This window comes from Urocampus carinirostris, chromosome 7 (assembly GCF_059441175.1).
Source record: "Urocampus carinirostris isolate Australia breed hairy pipefish chromosome 7, RoL_Ucar_1.0, whole genome shotgun sequence".
Lineage (NCBI taxonomy): Eukaryota > Metazoa > Chordata > Actinopteri > Syngnathiformes > Syngnathidae > Urocampus > Urocampus carinirostris.
The window spans coordinates 12,953,791-12,977,456 of record NC_142355.1 but is presented as its reverse complement, the minus strand read 5'-3'; the positions used below and the strand labels follow the sequence as shown (position 1 = coordinate 12,977,456).

General features: G+C 38.3%; 1 protein-coding gene across 1 annotated transcript in view; it reads left to right on the top strand.

Moving 5' to 3' along the window:
• The first annotated feature begins 3,809 nt into the window (after positions 1–3,809).
• The window catches only part of LOC148362372 (homeodomain-interacting protein kinase 3-like), a 41,236-nt gene continuing 21,379 nt past the window's right edge, over positions 3,810–23,666 (top strand). The window contains exons 1-4 of the mRNA XM_088339765.1: positions 3,810–4,158; positions 12,948–13,843; positions 15,470–15,661; positions 15,782–15,963. Coding sequence (XP_088195891.1) covers positions 12,950–13,843; positions 15,470–15,661; positions 15,782–15,963 — 1,268 coding nt within the window. The 5' untranslated portion in view covers positions 3,810–4,158; positions 12,948–12,949. The remainder of the gene's footprint in view (positions 4,159–12,947; positions 13,844–15,469; positions 15,662–15,781; positions 15,964–23,666) is intronic.

Here is a 23,666-nt window from a genome sequence, read left to right as displayed (position 1 = left end):
CCATGGTTTTCAGGTGTAAAAAAAGGTGGTATGTCCTCTTTGGGTCAGGGATAAAACTATACTACAAGAGGAGGAGTTTGACTATCTTGGGTTCTTGTTCATGTTTGAGGGTAAGCTAGAGTGGGAGATTGATTGACGGATTGTCTTTGGGTCTGTCGTCATGCGGACTCTGTATCGGTCCGGTGGGGTGAAGAAAGAATGTATTTGAAAGGCGCAGCTCTCAATTTACCAGTCGATCTGTTTTCCTACCACATCCGGTATGGGTGAGCCATAGAGAACCTGGCCCTCCCACTGAGTGCTTGTGCCCCTACTTGTTCATGATTGAAAGTAAGATAAAGCGGAAGATTGACTGGCAAATTAGTGTAGGGTCTGCCGTCATGTGGACTCTGTATCGGTCTGTTATGGTGAAGAAAGAACTGATCTGATAGGCGAAGCTCTCAATTTACCAGTTGATATATGTCCCTACCACATCCGTTGCTATGGGTGAGCAATAGGGAACCTGGCCCTCCCACTAAGGGCTTGTGCCCAAAAAACCCCACCCCCCACTGGGGTCTGTTTTTTCTGGGTAATAATAATTTTGCTCACTAGGCTTTTGATGTGCCCCTCTTGAGACTAATGTCTCGCGACGAGTCTGGTTTCTACCCTCACCGACGGTCACGAACTGTGGGTCGACATTTTCTGGTGGCCTAACTAGTTTTTCAACTTGGCCACATACAATACAAAGCAGTTATTTTTAAAATGGGGCAAGACAGGGAATTTTAGGGAGTGTAAGTTTTTAAATTCATTGAAAGGTTTTATGTCCAAATTATTTAAAATAGAATTTCATTATTTCATTATTACAGAGCAGAAGTAAATGGAAAGAGACCAAGAGGAAGGCCGCGGTTGACGTGGATGGATGGTGTTATAAGTGCACTGCAGGAAATAGGTCTAAATCTAGTGGAACTAATGCTCTTGTTGTTGATAGGAATGAGTGGAGAGGTGTTGTAAAATGATAGTGGGATGTTTGGACGTGTTCTAAGGGTCGGACAGAGCACCTGTATGATGCGGCAGGGGTAAACCAGTGAAAGCTGTTGGGCCCTGCTGTTGAACAGAAGAGTGTGCTGTTTCAACCTGACTTGAATGACATGGCCGCTTTCTTGTGTCCCATTTCATCTGGAGGGACGAAAGCATGACCAATTTGGGTGTAGAGTTGCTTAACTTTTTGGGTGTTTGGGCATTTGGGTTGGCCATGGTCCAAAAAATTTTGAGTGTGTTTTTTTGCTATTTTTTCCTTTTTATTTTCTTTGTTATTGTATGTGTTTGTCTTGCTGTCAGGCACCCCTCTCGAGGGATATGACCAGGGTAGATAGATAGATGGATAGATAATTGAATAAATATTTTTGGCCATGAAATAAATGAACTGGAATTTTTCTGACCATCAAAAATAACAACTTAACATGTTATTTTTTTATCACTATGTTATTACCCTGTTAATGATCAAAAATAGGGTAAATAGACTTAGTCAACCAATAGAAAAATAATTTTACTAGAAAATCATAATGAGCCAGCACTGGTGAGCTATTCCCATAACAGATCTGCAGGCACCTAAATTGACCTTATGGTAGTTTTCTACATCAGCATCCACAATGACGTCATCTGCTACCAGTAACCACGACAATCCGGATTCGAGCCGAAATGGGCAAAAGTCCAACAAAAAACAAGTTTATTTTTTCCTGGACCCCAAAAAAACGTGTTAAGGCGTACACAGTTTGAAATTGTTTTTTAAAAAAAAACGTATAAAATACGAACCAAAAGTATACTGTAGGTCAGCACTGACAGATATGCGGTTAGCATTAGTTGACAGAAAAATAACTTCATACCTGTCAACCTGTACGTTTTTGCCGTACAAAGTACGTTTATTATGCATTTCAAGACGTGTACGACGTATGAAAAAATCAGTACGGAAAAACGCATATTTGTCAATGATGGGTACCATCCGGTATACACAGACTATCACGAAACGGCAAATCAATCAAGTCAAATGAGTTTGCCGCGGAAGCCTCTATCTCGGTATAGTTTTTTTTCGTTACTAACGAAGCGAGCGGTTTGATGCTACTGTGTGTATGCGTCTGCCGCCTGTGGATTTCCCATTGTGCATCATTCTGTGGTAGTTGTGTAGTGAAAGGAAGTTCGCCTCTTTTTAGAGAACCGGCTTTTTCGGCTCAACTCATTAAAGAGAGCCGGCTCTCAAACGGCTCACTTGCTTTGATGCATTATATTACAAATTATTATGTTGTATAAAGAAGTTAAGAAAAAAAGGTAGTATAAAAGGAGAAATTGAAATGAAAAAAGACAGGTTATCCCTTTAATCAGTATATTACCAACAATCATGCAGAAAATTAATTAATAATTTGAATAAGAAAATTCTACTTAATTATATTTGCATGTATTTTTTCCTTCTACAGTAAACATCCAAGCTACTTCATTTTTTTTAAGTTTTTTATAATAAACCTCATTCATGTCAAGCAACTCAGGATCTCACAACAAAATGTTAATTAACAATATATATGATCAGGGTTGGGTAGGGTTACTTTAACTGGATTACTTTCAATGACTTTTGGATTACTCCAATACCAAATATGCTAATAAAAGACAAAATAAACTAAATTACTAAATTTTGTGCAGGCTTGGGGAGTAACGGAATACATGGAACGGCAAAAATGATGTTGGCAAGCTGTTTGGATTTATTTTCATTTTGTTTATGTCGCATTTTATGTTAGTTTTGCCGGATATCAAAGAGATCAAAGTCAGGAGAGAAAGCTTACTACGTGTTGTGAGTCATAATTTTATTCATATTTAGTTTATTTTGTCTTTTATTAGCATATTTGGTATTGGAGTAATCCAAAAGTAATTGAAAGTAATCCAATTAAAGTAACCCTACCCGACCCTGTATATGATATAACGAAACACATGTACAATATAATATGTTAAACTACATAAATAAACACGTTTGAAAAAATGTTGGGGGGTTTGAACAATTTTATTGACACTATTAACAGCAAATAAACAATGTGAGGTTTGAACAATTTTTATCGACAATTTTAACAGCAATTAAGCATATTCACAATTTCGTCATATCTGACAATATGACGTTTTAACAATTTTTTTTCGACATTTTAACAGCAATTAAACACACAATGGGTGTAAGATTTGTTTGTAGTTTGTAAAGGCATGGAGCCCTGGAGCTTGACATGTATGAGATTTTGTTGTACGTCGTACACGTCTTAAAATGCATAATAAACGTACTTTGTACGGCAAAAACGTACAAGTTGACAGAACAATAATTAATGTCTCAAAAATAAAGTCGAGAAAACTGCGTAATGTAAAAGTGTTCAAACCTCATATTGTTAGAACATGATATAAGGAAATGTGAATGTATTTAATTGCTTTTAAAAGTGTCGATAATAACTCATATCGTTGGGATATGATATAACGAAATTGCTTAATTGATGTTAAAAATGTCAGAAAAAAAATGTTAAAACGTCATATTGTCAGATATAACAAATTGTGAATATGCTTGATTGCTGTTAAGATTGTCGAGAGGGGTTGTTCGAACCTCACATTGGTTGTTTGCTGCTATTAGTGTCAATAAATTTGTTCAAACCAAAACAAATGATGTCAGTCAAAAGTGATAATTCTGTATTCTCTGTAAATAATTTCGATGATACCTTTGCTTTTTTTGACATATTTGTGACGTAAGGTGGCAGACTCCCTGTTGTCAGTGACATTTCCACACGTTCTCTGTCCCTCCCCGCAGCAAACATTCCACACATGCGGGGGGAAGCAACAGCTAGTTTAGCAGCTGCCCCTTCGTCTGTCAACCACGACGCATACTACCATGTAGAAGTTTACAAACTACGATTTTTCGCCCTGCACAGCGTCCAAAGCAACGTTTGTCGATACTCTGGTCGTTTCTGGAAACCACAAAACATGGCTGACCTCGGGAACTGTTAGTTATTTGGAGTTCTTCTGAGCTTGAAATGTGCAAAAAGTCAGCGAGCTTTACTCGACGTCGAACAAGATGGCAGCAGCAACAGCGAAGCAGGCTTTGACGGTGGCGTGGCTTCGAGCTGCTAGGCTCTTCGTGATGACTCGTTTGGTTTACGGCTTTCGTTAAAGGTCAGTCATATTTGGTGTAATGTGCTCTTGACATTTTTTTCTGTTGTTTTGTTGAGTGTTACACCGAATGAGTTCGCTCATTGCTCGCTTGTTTGCTAACAAATCCCAACTAGCCAACTTAGTGACGCTCGCTTTAGCAGGTTAGCTTAAACGCTAACCAATAGTATTCATCAAAGTATTCTTCTGCTTCAAAAATCATTTGCATATTACAAAACCCACTTCAATGCAAATATGTTCATAAGTGGCGCGTGAATGAATTGTAACGAAGAGGTTGGTATTATGTAACGGGCTGCCCACGTAACGCTTAAAGTCCAATGTATACAGTACGTACAATCGTATGCGTGTAATCTGGTAAGAAACCTTTTGAGGACTCGATGTGTCTGACAATAACTTCATGAGTTTCAACAGGTGTCCCCACTGTTGTTGCCCTTCCCCCTAAGACATCAACACTAACATTGGCCCTCCCATATGGTTACCATGTACAGTGGAACCTTGGTTCTCGAGCATAATCCGTTCCAGAACCCTGTTCGAAAATCGATTTGTTCGATCACCGAAATCATTTTTCCCATTAAAAATAATGTCAATCGTTTTAATCCGTTCCAACACCCTGAATGTTTACCTTGACTGTTTAACGTAATCATAATGCTAACCCAGGCTAATCGTACGTTCGTGTTATTGTAATCTTCCGTACAAAAGATTACGCTAACATGAACGTGTAAAAATAAAAAAAATCAGGTCGTTTACAGGGGCAGCACGGCGGCGCAGTGGTTAGCGCTTGTGCGGCACAGTTAATGTCATGGGAACCTGTCGTGAGTTCAAATCCAGCTCCAGACTTCCTGTGCGGAGTTTGTATGTTCTCCCCGTGCTTGCTTGGGTTTCCTCCGGGCACTCCGGTTTCCTCCCACATTCCAAAAACATGCATTTCAGGTGAATTGGCCGGTCCAAATTGTCCCTAGGTGTGACTGAGCGAGTGAGTTGTCTGTCCCCGTGTGCCCTGCGATTGGCTGGCAACTAGTCCAGGGTGTCCCCTGCCCACTGCCCGATGATTGCTGGGATGGGCTCCAGCATCCACGCGACCCTACTGAGGATAAGCGGTGCAGCTGATGAGATGAGATGAGACAATTTCGTCATATCCAACAATCTGACGTTTTAACATTTTTTTCCCGACATTTTTAACAGCAATTAAACACACAATTTTTGGTTTGAACAAATGAGTTGTCTGTCCCTGCGATTGGCTGGCAACCAATCACCTTTCTGGTGGTCAGCAGAAGGCGCAGGTGGACGGTGGGGTATTCCCTAGCAAGACCAGACACTCGCACACCTCCTTCATATTTTGCTATTATTTCTTTCTCAAATGCAATAGTTGTACGCACTACTTTTCTTTTTTCACCTGTAGCAACTTTTCTGCTTGCACTGACTTGCCCACTGCCCGGGAAGATGGCTGGGACGGGCTCCAGCCCCCCCGCGACCCTAATGAGGATAAGCGGTGCAGCTAATGCGATGAGATGAGATGAGATGAGGTCGTTTACAGGTCATTTAGCACCCGAGTCTCCACAACAAGTGGTGAGCGGTTCATTGGAAAGGGGGCTCCGTTCTAACACCCTGAATGTTTACCTCGAATCATAAAGCTTACCCAGGCTAATCGTACGTTCGCGTTATCATTATCTTCCGTACAAAAGATTACGCTAATATGGACGTGTAAAAATAAAAAAAAGAATAAAGAAAATAATTATGAATAGGATTTCTTACCTTTCTGGTGGTCAGCAGAAGGCGCAGGTGGACGGTGGGGTATTCCCTAGCAAGACCAGACACTCGCACACCTCCTTCATATTTTGCTATTATTTCTTTCTCAAATGCAATAGTTGTACGCACTACTTTTCTTTTTTCACCTGTAGCAACTTTTCTGCTTGCACTGACTTTCTTCGGAGGCATAATTAGGGGCTAAAACACTTAATACACCTATATTAAAAGCAAAAGCAAAACGAACGAAGCACTTCCGCACGCGATAACAGTTGGTCACGAGGGGTGGGGGGCAATCAACATGATCTACACCCGTACACCCTAGCGTACGCACTCACGCATTACCGGCGTTCGAACTCGAAATTTTTGGTCGGACACCTATTTGTTCGAATTGAGAGGCGTTCGAAAACCGAGGTTCCACTGTACTATCTATCTACCTTGGTCATATCCCTCAAGAGGGGTGACCGACAGCAAGACAAACACATACAATAACAAAGAAAATAAAAAGGAAAAAAATAGGAAAAAAAAAAACACAAACATTTTTGGACCATGGCCAACCCAAATGCCCACACACCCAAACTAGTTAGGCACCTCGGCACCCAAGTCGATCATGATTTCGTCCCTCCAGATGAAACGGGACACAAGAAAGCTGCCATGTCACTCGGGTCAGGGTTACACAACACACTCTTTTGTTCAACAGCAGGGTCCGACAGCTTTCACTGGTTTACCCCTGCCGCATCATACAGGTGCCCTGCCCATCCCTTAGAACGCGCCCAAACATCCCACTATCCTTTTACAACACCATGTACTAGATTAGTGATTTTCCTGGGCCAATGTTGGGTACGTGCTGAAAAAAAATCAGTAACATGTTAGTTACTTGGTACGTCATTTAAAATGTAACTAAATTATTCCTTCGATTTCCGACACCTAAAAGTAGCACGTTACTCCGAAAGTAACTAGTTTCCAATTATTGTGTATACAGACACTGCTCTACTTTAAACGAGGTTCCGGACGATCGTTTGTATGGAATGTATGTTTAAGGTTTACATAAGTATGTTAACGGCTTGTATATGTAACTTATATTGTTTTGTACTAGGAATAAACATTTCATAAACTTTGCTCTATATTGTTGTGTCCTACTCATATGTACAGTGACCTTGGGTGTCATAGTACGTGCTTCAAAATACAATGTATTATTATTATTATTATTATAAAGTTAAGTTTAACTTACTTTTGGAAGATGAGCTTCAAGTGTTAGGTAACTTCCCCCCTCTGTGAGAGTGGCCGAAAAAAAGCGATCCAACAATTTTCTCAACCGCATCAAGCTTTCTCATTGCACTTTCAGTTTTCAAAAGAAACAGCTTGCCTCTTCTTTACACTTTACACCAACCATATCTAATGGGTGCATGAGAGATTAAACAAATAAAAACCTTGAAGTTCTTGGCGCGCTGGAGACACAGTATAGAATTTTTACACATGAACTAGGAAGAGGAAATGGATTTCTTCTTTGGGGTGGATGCTGGGTGATCTCTCACAGCGCCACCACATGCTGGTAATGGCGGAAAGAAGCCCTACAGTGCTGTCCTGTACTTGAAAAAAGGTGCACAATACAAAATCTAACTTACAGCAATGTCCACGTATTTTTCGACATCTCGAAAAAAATGTTTGTATCCACCGTTTTTCACAAGTCAAATGGTCGTAAGTTGGGTAGGGTCTGTATTCGCATAGAAGCCAACTCCCTAATGCCTCATAATAAAAGTGATGTAAGAAAACGTTGACACAAATATGTGGAAGCATTAAACCCTTAATATTTCTTTGCCTGTGCAATCTTGAGTTTCCAAACAAACACTTTGCAGAGACACTCCATATCCATTTTGTCTCTGGGCTTCAAACCATGGGAAGAGCTCGTTCTCCATTTCTGGGTACTGTTCAAGATGTTTTTATTTTGTCCGGGCATGGTGTATTGCAAAAAAAAATATTTCAACAAAAAAAAGTCCACTATTCAACGCACTTTTGCCCTAAATTCTGTGCTTATGTTTACCCCATTATTTGAGTTGGTTTGTTGTTCTTCCATAAGACACACACCCCTCCCCCTGTGCGGCTTACCATTTGTTACTGGTTATACAACCAAATATGCACCTGTAAACTGACCCCATGATTTGAGTACTTCATTTTATGGTTGTGAATAAGTTTTAGATGCAAGTATATACGGTAGGGAGAATATCTGCATGTGGGGGAATTCAGCGCCCTCTTACCCTGTGCATGAGACAGCTCCACCAGAAATGTATTTAGTTTTACTTTGCAGTTAGATATATACACACCCACCCATTGGTACTGGTCGATTGAGGGTTGTATGTGCCAATCAGAATAAAGGTGAATTATTTAACACTCTGAAAACATCGTCATTTATTTATCTGCGTTTATTGAGTCATGCAGTAACGCTCCATTTAGTAATGAGAGTTACGTTGCTAAAATGATCAATAACACGGTACAGTACTGTTGGAGGAACATGCTCCTTTGTAACGCGTAAGTCCCAACACAGGAAATACTCAAATTTTGTCTTTGCAAAAAAAAAATACACGCCATGTTTTGTACTGTTGCTTTTTTCCAGTGATCAGCTGGGACACTAACACACATTCATATGAGTAGGTGGCAAATTACCTTTTTATGTTTATACATATATATATATATATATATATATATATATATATAAAATGAGAGATCTAATCTTGCACATTTTCTTGATTTTAATTGTTTTATTTTGCACACAAAAAAGTTTGGACATAGGTAAAACAAATGTTCCTATGTTAGACAATTTTGGCTCTTTTTGAAAACATTTTGGTTATTGTTTAGAGAATAAGATAAAACTATACTTAAACAGGTTAAAAATATAGGGATTCCAAAATTATAGACCAAATTGAAGACATGTATTACTTCCTGTGGATTATCACAAATGTAGAAAGACATAGATAAATAATAAAAACCTTGTACTGTACTGTCAGTTGATGCAACCTGATAATTCAAAAGAGGGGGTGCGTAGTGCAGGTTCCTCAAAAAGACTTTTGCTCGTTGCTTTATTTGATTCTATTCTTGGGAAACTGGTGAAAGTAAGAAAATGACTGTTTCAAATACAGTTCAAATGCCAACCCAAACCTCGAAAAAAAAAAGATGAAAAACAGAGTTTGTTCAAGTGCGTCTAAGATAGGCACATGCGAGTTGGCGCCACAAAAGCAGCTTGGCAGAGGCTGCAATGAATATTTGAGCCTGAAAATGGCATTAGCAAGGTAAATATTTTGAAGTTACAGAAACCACCTTTATTCTTTGAAAAAAAAAACTTAATTAAAAAAAATATATATGTGCACTTTATGAAGTAGATTTTCACAGTGCAAAGCCTTTATGTTAGAGATGCTGAATAATAATGGGAACTTTTATGATGTAATAAACTTCATAGTTTTGTTCATCTTGGGCATTCTTTTGATTTGAAAACTACAAAATATTTAAAAACAAAACTACCTGCGAAAATAAGATAATTCTTCAAATTTTATGAATTATATTACTCACTGCAAGAAAAAAAACGTGAGAAAATAAGTTCAAACAGGACAAAATTAATATTTTAAACATGATTTACAATTTAAAAAACGCGCTATTAAAAAAGGTATTTTTTTTCAAATAGGGACTTAAATATTCCTAAAATAACGAAACAATTACTTTTGAATAATTTTAATATGGAGACTTTCTTGTAATTTTATTCAAATTTTTACAGACTCCTTGGGTGACCTTAAGTAACTACTGGAGAACTACTGTCCTAGACTGATAGCAGTAGCTCAGGAGGTAGAGTGCTCGTCTTGGGATCAAGGGATCCCAGTTCGAATCCCGGCTCGTCTAGGTTACATGTCGAAGTGTCCTTGGGTAAGACACTGAACCCCTAACACCCCCAATAAGCAGGTTAGCGCCTTAAATGGCTGCAAGGCCGCTATTGGGAAATGTGGAGCACATTGTAAAGCGCTTTGGGAAGTCATTGACTTGAAAAGCGCTATATAAAATGCAGATCATTTCATATAAATGCAGATCAACTGAAGAAAATTGCGTGTCCAGCTGGTTTTCATTGACTAGTGTCTGTACCCACAATTATCCACTGTGATATGTTGCTCTCTATTTCAAGCAAGGATCTGGTCACCAAGCAGTGAGGTATTGGGCTTCCACTCGAGCAAACTGGATATATCAACATATGTTTGCTGAGTGAGCAAGCGAGACTCGAGAAGTAAAGTCTGATCGACACGGCCAGTTGTTTGTGTGGAATATTTTCTTCTAAAAAGCCACACAGGGACAATCCTTTTTTTGCATTACTGCTTGCTAGTCTGTAGTAGGGCTACAACGATAAGTCAACGTTCTCTGCAAAAATCGACAATATAAGTAGTCTGCGATACTTTTGTCGCCAGACATCTTTTTACAACAGGCGGAGTTTTCTGTTCATGAATATAATCTCTGCTGAGAGTCGCACATGTGCAATAGCGTTCCTGTGTCTAGTGGTAACATAAATAGGCAGAAAAGGGGCCTTCAGTATCAAGTACGCGTACCAAAACTTCTAAAGTTGGGATCTTTTAAGCATGGAAATGTTGAATAAAGACTACTTGCAAAATTGCCAAGCAGACCTTGCATATCATGGCCGTAGCTCGGTGAAAAAACAACCTTTTAAGAAGTATAATCAAAAAGTATGAACAAAAGGAGTCTGACTTGCTTTGGTAATATTCAAGTAATGTTCAAGGCGATAGGGTTTTGATAATTTGATTGTAGATTCTATATGCGTGTATTGAGCATGACTGTTATGCCAGACCCTGCCTGACAAATTTTTAATTAAATTCATGCAGTCTGAAGAACAGTCGTCAGTTGTTGAAAAACTGTTTGATCTCAAACTGTTGAGAATCGATACGTTTTTCTGTTAGACTTTGCAGTTGACCACTGAATGTACTTCACAAAAGGCACGTATGAATTTTATTTCTAGTTCTACTGCTGCTAATGTGCCTGTTCTTTGTTTGATTGACTGACATGTTTGTTTTTTTCCACTGGTCATCATATACAATGTTACAAAAAGTTGAAAATCAACAGCAATTGACAAAACAGATAAAAGGGCAAATGGAAAAAGCCAGAGCTTATCTTGCTTGGTCCTATGCCCTTGACAACCTAAAGACTTTTCACAATATTCTTGTCATGAATTCAGATTTTTATAACGAAACCTTTTTAGTATCATGAATCACATCTCATCATCACACAAGAGAAATAATCATAAACGTGAAATGTAGATAAGTAAAATCATGTTTCACATATGTTGATGTCATGCTCACTTTCACATCTCCCCCTCATTGTTGATAGTTTAAAAAAAAAAAAATTACTTTTGGGTGTTTGTTTAATTTCGACGCGAAGAGCCAAAAGTCACTCTTGATCAGATGAAACCAGTATAGCTGGTCGATCAGTCAGTTTTCCATTTTGATGTTGAGGACCTCGAACCTGTTGTTGAACTTGTTTTAGAGGTCATCTTTTAGCTTCTCCAAGGCATTTCGAGCTTGGTGGTCTGTTCAGCGAGGCTGTTGGACAAGATCGCCTCACGGCGTTGAAGTAAGGCCTCAAATGCCACAGTCTGATCTCTTGAGTAGTTGACAAGGCATTTTCCTTCGCCATATCCACAAACCCCAAATAAAAGCGACAGCACCAATTTCTCCAATGAGAATGAAGAACAGGTACACGTCTCCCCCGTCTTAAATGTCCAGTTGTTTTAAACACAGTGGTTTCCATTTATTTCAATAATCTTTGACTGTAGCTGCTGGGATACGTGCCCATTGAGCAAAGTCTTTCATTACTCTCTGCCCTCCTAGTGGAATAGATTTGATCAATTCCACTGAGTGCCCAACTAAGAAATTCAATTTTGGTAGCAATGGCTTGTTGTGGGAGGTTGAGGTGTCAGTCCAACTTGGTTATCTCCTAACCACTAGGGTCGTAGGTGCACCATTTCCTGTGGTGTGCACAGCCTGGCGGCACCCATCCCTCCAGGCCAAATGTTTCCACCCTGTCTCAAACCATGGACCTTTTGCGTGTTAGGCGAATGTGACAACCACTGCACTATGGAAACGCTGGATTTATTTTTACAGATCCACACTGGATTTATTTTGGATATATGTCTACTGACCGAGCACTGTGCCTAATTGGTTACAGAATCCCATTTGAATTTTGCACAAATCTGCAGTATGTTCGATAAAATATCTATTTTTAATTGTTCCCATTTTTCTTGTGATTATTATTCATTTCCCAATGATTAAATCAACTTCATACTAAATGTAAGTAGATATTAATAATCCGATTACTCTACTAATATTATAAATAGTCAATGATTAGTCGACTATTAAAATAATCATTAGTTACAGCCCTAGTCTTTAGCTCATTGTTTAATGGGGAGGTGGTATTTGAAAATAAGTTGTTACTATTATATGAGCGCAGGATGTTTTTTATTTATTTATTCAGATTTAATGTAATGGTCATGGCTAGCTTTGGAGTTTAAAGTTTCCTCGTAGCCTTCTTGCATTTCAGTCTTAGTTGGTGCGAAACTGACCCACTACATTACGACATGTTTCCCTCATCTCCTATTACAATGTAGAAACAAGTTCCTCTTTTCTCAGTACCATGTTTGTTCAGCTTCTTAGTGTGTGTGTGCATGGTTCTGCTTGGGTGTTTGTCACAGGAGAATAAATGGTGTAACCTGGAATCATTTGTTGTAGTTAAGTCAAATTTGGCATTTGACAATAATAGTTGACAAAGCTAGCTTGCTGCCAGGCATCCCACGACGAGCAAGCCAATAACTGACAGCGATTGAGCGTTACAGTAGTTTAACTTCAAGTGAACCCCTAAAACCTGAACATTCCTAGTAATGTTAAATTGTTAATGCTACCCACAGCAAGTTCTCGTCTGCTACCTGTACTATATTTGCTTTCATTTACAAAAATCATGCACAATAAACGATATAAATGTTGACCATCTTTTTTTTACCGTTTTATTTTTAGGAATGGCCTCACAAGTCTTGATTCAGCCGTCACACCTGCACTCAGCTCAAACAAGTGCCTTAAGAACGAGCAAACTAAAAGGGGAAGCCTACAACGGTAATAAAACCAGGAGAAGCTTTCCGATACCGCCCCCCCAGCCTAAAAGTTATGTGATTGGAGTCAACTACGGAATTGCCTATCCCAACAACGTATTCCAATCAACAGTTGAAAGATTCCACTGGAAAACTGCAATTGATGGAAGAGAGACTCGCCGACCTCCAGTGGAATTGTGCACTGTGGACAGGAAAAGAAAAGTCCTTGGTGGGATCGAAGACCTAGGGTCACATTGTCAGAATAAAGCAGCACAGCAGAGGAGTTTATTGGAACAGGAAAAGTGTGTGAACAAAGCAAGTGGAGTCCATGCAAACTTAAACTCAAGTGTGACCCAGAGGTGCAAACAGAAAAAAGGTGAAGTTACTGAACAGGAAACCAACTGTATTGGAACCATGCAGATACTGGAAGAAGTCTCTGATCTATCTTCAAGGCCTGCATCAGTAAAAATGTTGCATACCCACACAGAGACTTCTGATGCTGCTAAAGTAGTTAGCAGGGGGACACTGGCTGCTCCAGACAAAGTTGGGAAATCGACTGGCAGTGGAAATGAATCAAAATTAAGGACTGACAACACATCAGAGGCAATGGCTACCACAAATAAATCTGGAACGGGAGATGGTGACTATCAATTAGTTCAGCATGAGGTTCTCTGCTCGTTGAAACATAGCTATGAGGTTTTGGAATTCCTTGGACGGGGCACCTTTGGCCAGGTGGTTAAGTGCTGGAAAAGAGGAACAAATGAAGTGGTGGCAGTCAAAATACTTAAAAACCACCCATCTTATGCACGTCAAGGTCAAATTGAGGTAAGAGTCCATTATAAGTTGAATTCCTCTTCTGCGGCGCTATCAGTTTTTTGATTAAAAAAAAAAGTTTTTGAAACGTACGGTTTGGGAAGCATAGTTCTTTTTCTGGACCCCGGGTTTTGTAGCATTGCATTGCTTGAATGTGGCCACGGATACCCCTTTAAGATTGACAAGTACTGAGTCTTTCATCATATCTTGCTCAACCCAACGCCTGCACAAATAAAGTAGCATCTTGAGGCAATGTTTACTGGCTTAGAAAATTGTCACTAGTAGGGGCAAATTGCATAGGCTCAGTATTTCTTGGGTCAATGACATTTGCAGCGTGGTTGCTGTACTTTTATTTTGTCTCCTTTGTCAGCTTGGCCTGGCAGGGTTTTAGACAAGCCTTACTTGTCAAAATTAAACTAAAAAAGGCACTGGATCGCCAGGCCAACAAATGTTTCCCCTTTGGCTCAACCAGGGGACCTTTCACCTCTTGAGGGAATTTGCTAATCATGGACTGTGACAAAGGCATTTGCCAAGAATGCTTTCAAGAAAATCTCATGGCTGTACCATCGGACGCGGGCAGGGCACCGACACGACATTTTGCGGACCGTAGGGCCGGGATCCCACTGTGGGTCTTCTTGCACCGGCCCCTCACTTTCAATGCGCTGGGACGGGTCTCGCTCGTGCAACCTATTCTTCTGGTTTCCAATTTTTTAATGAGCATCCCTTTTTTGAGAGGTGATGGTAAGTTTTTTGTGTATTATGCAAAAACATTGCAATGAGTCGGATATGGAGTGTAGATTTTGGGTTTTTGGACAGTATCTCGTCACAAAAGTTGGTATTTGGAAATAGCACGATAGGAAAGGCAATGCACGAGCAACCTCAATAAAAATTAATAGATATTGTTTCAGACTAACTTGACGTTAAAAGATGATTTTTAGGCAAGCAATGAAATATCGTAGTTGTTGCCTCTCTCCAAGTGTGCTTCGTTGCTGCATATTGTTTGTTTACATGGTTGTACCTTGCCCCCCAGAAGCTTGAACTTTAGCTAATATATGTTTTGAAACAACTGGGATTTTTGCAACAGTGGTGAAAAATACACATGTTGTGCAGGAATTAAGATTGTATATGAGTTTCTTTTTAAACAGTTAACGTATAATGTGTTCTTCTACTACACTAAGGTGCAAATGTGGCACTAACGAAAAAACAAAGCCAAATGAAAAATCTAGCTTGCTAATAAACCGTTGAATAAACCAAATGGCTTTACATGAAAAATATTCAGTTTAGAAAAAAGACAAACTCTAACCTCGTCATTTTTTGTACAGTCCAAAAATTGGCATATTTGGATTTCTTGAAGACATTACAAAACCTGAATCCCTGCAATATTTTGATCCTAATCCAACGTTTTCCTGGCGGGTAAATCTATTGTATTAAAAACGAGAAATTCTAACTCTAGGAAGTTTTAACTATGTTTGTAAAAAATAGTCCAAAAGTAAAAAACGGTGAACAATCAAAATTGAATGCACCATGAACGTGAACAGATGCACCCCTATTATTTTGACCAACATACTATGATGCATACCGATATACTGTAGGTTCAAAATGTCTTCACGTGGAATTAATTTGCCAATTTGTTTACAGGTGGATATCCTTGCACGTTTGAGCAGCGAGAATGCAGATGAGCACAATGTAGTGCGTGCTTTGGAGTGCTTCCAGCATCGTAGTCACACTTGTCTGGTGTTTGAGATGCTGGAGCAAAACCTTTATGACTTTCTCAAGCAAAACAAGTTCAGCCCACTGCCGCTCAAAATTATCAGGCCTATACTGCTGCAGGTAATAATGACATTATTCATTTTATGTGCATTGCGACTCAGTACATTTAATAAAAGCTTACCATTAATTTCAAGCTGTCGTTTGAAATATATATATATATTCTTTTTTTCTTTTTTTAAGGTGGCAACCGCTTTAAAGAAACTTAAATCCCTGGGTTTGATTCATGCTGACCTAAAGCCAGAGAACATCATGTTGATAGACCCATCTAGGCAGCCATACAGGGTTAAAGTTATTGACTTTGGTTCTGCTAGCCATGTCTCAAAGGCCCTCTGTTCCACCTACTTGCAGTCGAGATACTACAGGTAAGGAAATTCACTTTTCACGATTGCCAAAGCTGTCAATTAATTATTTATTTGGGTAGAATGGAGCCTAGATACAACTTATTTATTGAAGGTGGTGCTGGCCGTTATATTAGACGCATTGCAGTAAATTCCCTTTTTGAGGTTAAAGCAATGCAAATGCAAAATACTAAACCAAGCAAAATAACAAGTGTTTCCTATAACAACCCGTGTCGTGCTCCTGCTCTGCACTTTGTATCTAAGACGGACGATTATTTCCAATTAATAGCTTTTCGAATTTTTTCATATTCTGTTGTAAATGTACATGACATCATCTTTTTAAGTATCATATTTTCCTAACTGAAAAGGCACACCTAAAAACCCCAAATTACCCAGAAATTTGAAATTGCTCTTTATCACCATATTTACCATCATATACCGGCAAATGCGGCTTATGATATTGGAAATGCATACAGTATTTATACTAAATGCACACAACGTATTTGTGCAATTATTCATCATTGATTCATCAAATAACTTTGTGAATCAAAATTAACTGTTAAACCTATGATAGTGCAGAACTAAATATACTATTGAAATGGGTGTTTCTGGCACCATGAATAAAAATGTGATCATGAGATGTTATGCCTTTTTGCATGTCATCTGTGTCATTGATAGTTTAATGGTCAATTGTCGGCGCTCTCACCGTCCCGACACTGGGTTTGATGTTTTTGCATACAACTCATCAGCATCATTGCACAAATATATACCGTTTGTGTATAAAGAGCTTAACTGGTATCGGTTCCATTGCACCGTTTATTTGTGCCAAAACGGTAATGCAACCACGCCACAAACATGAATATTAAAAAACAAGCTATATGTGTCGTACTAATTTTCAACGGGAATGGGTGACATCACATTACAAATCGTCACACAGCATATGAAGTCGCAAAACTCCCGCCCTGGCAGTTAAACAGATCGACAGATATCCATTTTTTAGGGCCAGTGATGATTAGCAGTTGTTGAGAAGGCCAATAACAGATATATTCTGTTGTAACAAGGTAAAAAAATAAAAGGTAAAAAATACAGTGTAAAAGACTTGGCATATTTCAAATTACAGAAGGAATCCAAGACTTGACATATTTCAAATGACAGAACAATATGTGTTTAGTAACTTAAAAATATTTCATATTTTTGTTTTTAACTAAAGAAATACCTTTTAATTAGACTGATTACATTGGTGTTTATCAAGTGGAACTGTATGTTTGCATTTGACTGCATTTGTGGTATTTTAACACACCCCGAATCCTATGCTGCATACAACTTTATTTATTTTTGGTCAATATTTTTCTACTATACAAACACAAACAGAGGCAATGGCAGTGTTTTGCTGAGGGGACCCATGGTGCTTGTGTAGGGAAGGGGAGTTCAGCTTTAAACCTTGATGACCCATCATGCAACTACTTTGTATGCTTGCTTTAAGGACAAGAGTTATGTGTGCTGGCTTTCGGCGCTGAGTTTTTATGTACCCTGCGGCTTCATGCCAGCTTATTGGTAATGATAGTGTAACAAGTAATGAAAGCATTGATCGAATGATTAAGTCGAGCACTACTCTCTCCAACAGTGTCCATTTACCATAAGTGTCTAATGTTGTATACAAAATAAAGACTCATCAAAATAATTGGGAAAAAAAAAATCTTATTGTTCATCCCCAGTCTTCATAATAACCCTGCAGACGCTCTTTGAAACTAGGAAAGAGGTGATAATTATTTACTGTTGACCTAATTATTGTTCAAATGACAAATTCATAACTTTCTTTCCTGAGATTGTGAGCGATTGAACTACTATTTCTTTCTATGTCCTGTAGTCTTTCTTTTGAGTTACAGGTGACACTTAAGACCTTCAATTTTTTAGGCTGGTGTTTGTTCAAAATTACTCATGCTAAATAATCCTGAGTTGTCGGTGCACTATATAATAGAATAGAATAAAATGCAACTTTGTCATATTACACAGAATGAAACTTTTATGAAGCACCAGGCTATGACTAAATACCTACAGCAGATGACAAAATTGATATCAATATTGGTATAACAGACATGCTTGTATGTCTAAGTACATTTGGGAGCTTTTTAGGACAACTTTTGGACATGTGCACCCAGTGCCATGTTGTATGTCTTTTAAGATGGGAAAGAAAAACATTTAAACTGATTCACGCCCATTTCCATCATGACCATGCAAACTATATCAACTCAAGAAATGGGTGCATGTGGGCCTGGAAATGTTTAAGTTAAAGTTTTATTTGCCATTTGCGCTTGTTTGAATGTGTGTCGGTGATTTGTTGTTGCTGGCATTTCCCTCCTTTTTAGAATAAGTTTTCAGTTAAATAAAGGCACAACAAGTTGATTACATAATTAAAATTAAAACACAAAAATAGTGAAATTGTGAAAAAGCTGAAGCTTATCTTGCTTCTGTCACTTTGAGGTTTTGGATACTTAAAAACAAATTACTTCAACCTAGCTTAGAGGGGGTATAGGTGCCAACAGGCTGTACTCCCCCAAGACACATTACAGGCAGTGGTGCCCTGACTACCCACAGGCAATTAAGCGATCATTGAATTGTGATTGTCACAATGTAGTTCAGTTTATGATATGTTTCTATCCTATTTTGATGTTGGACAATAACAAAAACGTGTACAGTAAAGAATAACCTTTTTCTTTTTGCAGGATGTGACGAAGAAACTAAATTAAAATTAAATTGTAATATGTTCTAGCAAAAAGTGCATGGAATGACGAATCAATATTTGGATTCACGTGAAAAGCGTTTACACATTCTTTTGTGTGCTTAAATAGGCCTGGGTATGTGCCACACAGCTTCAAAGGCTTTTACACGTTGTAAAAGATAAAATGAACACACCCAGTAGTGAACAGTCTATGTAAAGTTTTTGATTTAAAAAGGGGGGTTAAGTTGACTGCTTAACCGGCCTAAACCACGGAGCTGTATCCATCTAGGTGTAGGAAATTCAACTAAAATATAAATTTTTGTGTGGAAGAAATTGCAGTTCGCTTTTTTTAACCAGCGCCCATCATCTGGTTTTACTACATTGAATGCCCAAGTGAATGTTGGATTAATTTCAGATTAGTTACCCTATTTGCTACATTCAGCAGGGAATGCAAGTAGCTGCTAACAAACACTGCTTTTACATCTACATGTAAACGCCATTCTTTTCACACAGTTCAATATACAGGTTTGACATTAAACATTACGGTTTCAATAGTGCGACCAAGCCTGCACATAGTTGTTCTGTTGCAATTTGAAGTGTACACTGTCACACTCAATTTATCATTTATAAAGCGCTGCAGGCTCCATTTAGCAAGTTTAAACTTAAGAATAGGTAATGAAAAACTCTGCTTATTTTTCCCCTGGCATGTTTATACATTTAGAGAATGGGCTCTGCTGATGTACCCATATACAGACATTTGGCACTTATCTATATAATATTTTCTTCCATTGTCTGATTATACATATATTATTTTTTTGTACAGGGCAAACTTTCTGAGAAAATAAAATATTTTCCAAACTTTTTGTGATATACATTTAGTATTGAATGGATATTTTTATCCCAAACACATTTATTGTTTATTTTTTTGTGGGTTTTTTTCCGGAGGGAGGTTTATACTAAATCAAATTAATGTTTTTTTTTGTAGAATATCAGTTCATTGTTACCAAAGTGGTGTGCAACATTAAACCATCTCATGCAATGTAAATAGAGTACTGACCTCTGTAAATAATTCAGCTAAGCAGATCAGGTGGAGAGTAAGACTTTAAAATGCTTTGTGAGCTTATCAAAAGTAGTGGTACTACCAATTAATATACTATTCATCCAACTCGTACTGCAAGTCCATAGTACTCAGTTTCAGCATACACAAAGTTTGATGTTACCAAGTAAAAGATGTCTTGTGTGGTTCCCCTCCAAATCCATATACATCATACTGCTTGTAAATCTTGGTGGTTGTGTGTTTTATATATAATTCATAATTCGTCACAACTGAAAATCTTGATAGCCGCCCAATCACTTGTTAGATGATGTCTATCGGTAACCCCAGGAATAATTTTGTAGTTAGTGATATTTATGTGCGTGGCATTCATGATGCACTAGCGCTTTCCATAAGGAACTAATCACTTGTCACACAGCTGCAAGTACAAACAAACCAAAGCATAGCAAGTTTTTAATAAGCATTGGTTAGATTTTGATTACTCATGTAGGATTTATTTTTTAGCTTCTAAAAATGACATACGAAAAAATTCACATGTGAATGTTATATTTTAATTGAACATCTTTGTGGCTCTCGTGTCATCCCACAGTTGCTCTATTCTGACCACCTAAATCTGTAGACAGATTTGCATGTTTTGGTGCTGGTACGAGTATTTCATGATCTAGTGTTTTATTGATCTGTTGTTATGCCAAGAAAACGTAACCTTTGCATTTTATTGCACAATCAGATAACGAGGGTCAAATATATTTGTTTCTCATTTGGCAATCTTTCCTATTTTTCTTGTATTTGCTTCTCTTTTTTATTTTTCTCTTCTTTTTTTACACCCTTCTCATTTCTCTGTTCCTGTATTTTTCACCTTTTATCTTAATCTTTTTATTTATTTTTCCAAACAAAGATGTTTCAACTGGACAAACCGTATCACATACTTATATGTGTTTTATTTCTTTTATAAGCCTCATGACAGTGTAAAATAATGTTGACATTTTCTTAACTTGACATTGCATTTTGCACATTGTTCTATTCTCTAGTTAACGAACATAAAATGTTGTGTCATTATACATTTGGACACTTATTGACCCGAACACTTTTGTCTCTGTGAAACTGCATAGCCTTGTTACCTCACACCTCGATTACTGCAATTTCCTCCACGACGGTTTACCTCAAAAGTCCCTCCACCTTCTTCAGCTGGTCCATATCTCTGCTGCATGCATCATCACGAAAACCCCATCACATCACCCCTGTCCTTCTGCAACTGGCTCCCTATCAACCATATAATCAACTACAAAATCCTTTTCTACACCTACATCGCCATTCATAACCTTGCCCCTCCCTACCTCTCCAACCTACTTCACATTGCTACGCTATCCCGCACCCTCAGATCATCATCTTCCTCCCTCCATCTCACTATACCCGCTACCCATACCAGCTCAATGGGGAGCAGAGCTTTCAGCTGCTCTGCCCCCCAGTTCGGGAACTCATTGCCGCCTGACCACCGGAATTCTGCCACCCTGTCCAAGTTTAAATCCAGACTCAAAACCCGCCTATTCAGACTCATTGCCATTTATTGATCATCTGCCTCACATTCCGCCCCTGTTTGAACTCTGTTTTTATTTGCCATTTATTACTTGCTTGTATTATTCTTGTTTGGTATTCTGTGTACAGCGACCTTTGGTGTCCTGAAAGGTGCTTCAAAGTAGAATGTATTATTGTTATTTTTATTTTTGTTGTTATTGTTATTATTACAAAAATTGTGCAACAGCAGCTCCATATACAAGCGGACATTGATTGAGATCCCCTTTATATACACGCAAGGACACACACTCATACACTGACCCTATTTATGACATACTATACTGTTACTGTAGTATTTGGTCTAGTTGTTGCTTGGTAACAGTAATTTCTTCCCCTTGGTTGTCAAGCAGTGGCTGTTATTTATAGTGCTATTTCTCAGAAAAATTGTCATCCAGCTGCCTCCTTCTATTATTACTGGTTAGTTTTGTCTGACTTGAGCAATGGCCCCACCCTATCCAATTTTAAAGTTTTATTTCTTCATAGCCTTTTAATCTTTTCCACTTACAGATTGTTTTTTATGTTACAGCCTTATTCTAAAATAGATTCCATCTTTTTATTTGTACACACTACACTTCATAATGAGAACATGAAAACTTTATTTTTAAATATTTGTAATTTTGAATAAAAGCTAGAGAATAATGCCCAGGCCCACCTCTAGTATTGGTATTGGATGAGGGGCGTTTGTGAGGCCGTAGAACAATGGCCCTCTCACCTGATCTCTCAGTTTGGATGGCCAAAGGGAAGAGTTCTGTTAGTTTGAAACTTCTTCCACCTATGGATAACAGAGACGGCCATACCCTTCCACAGATTTGTGCCCCGAGATAATCCTGTCTAGGACGTCTTCAAAAATGATTTTGACTTAATGCTTAGTGCCTATCAATATAAGCCATCAACTGAGGTGCCATGCGTGTGCGCTTTTCCAAATCGTGTCCAATCAACTAAATTTAACGTTGGTTAACTCCTATTAAGCTGTAGAAATGTCTTAAGTATGATCAGTGCATACCGGATGTTCCTGAGCTCAATTTTGAAATTCATGACAAATGCTGCCAATACTTACTCTTAAGTGGTTTCTTTTTTTCCATTTAACAAATTTGCATAAATCAGACTTTTCTCAAACTGTCATCATGGGGTTTGTTGAATTAAAGCTGAATGGACACTCATAAAAGTGGGGAAGACATCAATTGATTTTGATTTTGCAAAGAGAACAGCTAGAATCCAAACCTCACATAAGAGATTTCAACCTGTTGTAAAAAAAGGTCTGCCCCTGAGCCCTCTTTTTATTTAATCTCCTAGGGTACAAAAGCAGAGGCCCCCTAAAGTGTGTGGATATCACATAACAACAACAACATGATTTGCCTTTCGTGACACTGATTCAAACAGTTCATAATGGTTTAAACAATAAACAATATTGCTCAAAAATTCTCAAAAGAACAACTGACCCCCTATGAAATCTCTTTTGCAGGTGTCCAATACTACAAACAATAAAGTGATTAGGGGTTGGGGGTGAAGACACTGTAGAAAAAGATATTTTTGGAATAAAGATGTAACAACAAAATGTTGAAAATGTGAAGCGCTGTGAATACTTTCCGAATGAACTGAATTTTTAGTGCAGTACAATATATCGTATGGAAAAAACTGATGATGGGATCAAACGAGCACTCATTGATGGTTGGAAATAGGGACGTGCACGGAAGTTTTTTGCCTTGCACCGGTAGTTATTCCTCATTAATATCCAGTGCAGCAGAAGTGTGCGCAGATTTTGTGTACTGATGTCTCTTTTTTTCCCCAATGTTAAGAATTTGAAGACTTAAATCTGCATTTTCTGATTTGCAATTATATAAACAAGGGTTGTACCTCCAAATGCCGTGTATATCAAAATCAGGAATTTTCTGGGTTTCATGGACATCAGTCAAACTGAGACTGCAACACAGAGTGGAATGTTTATGTTTTTGTGCTATATATTGTGTGTTTTGAGTGTGCAGACTGACCACCCACAAGAGGGAGACAAGAGTTTAGGATGTCATTTAAGTACTGTATTTGTGGCTATAATGGACCGCTGGACATTGCCATATGCTTAAACTGTATAAATAGACTAAGCCTTGGTGAGTTAAATTCAGGCTATTATTTGGACCCAAATTAGCAAAATACACAGCCAAAGACAGCATGTACCAGTCAGGAATCAGCATACTTTTAAAAGCGTTTTCACACGACACACATTTAACAGAACTCGTGACTTTTTAACACCGAACAGATTCCAGCAGCATTCCTCTCTGTGCTTATGTACAAGCTACTTACATATTTATCATTAAATAATTGATATTTTATAAGATTTATGCGCTATATGAATGTGTAGAGAAGCATTGATATACTGTATATATTTTT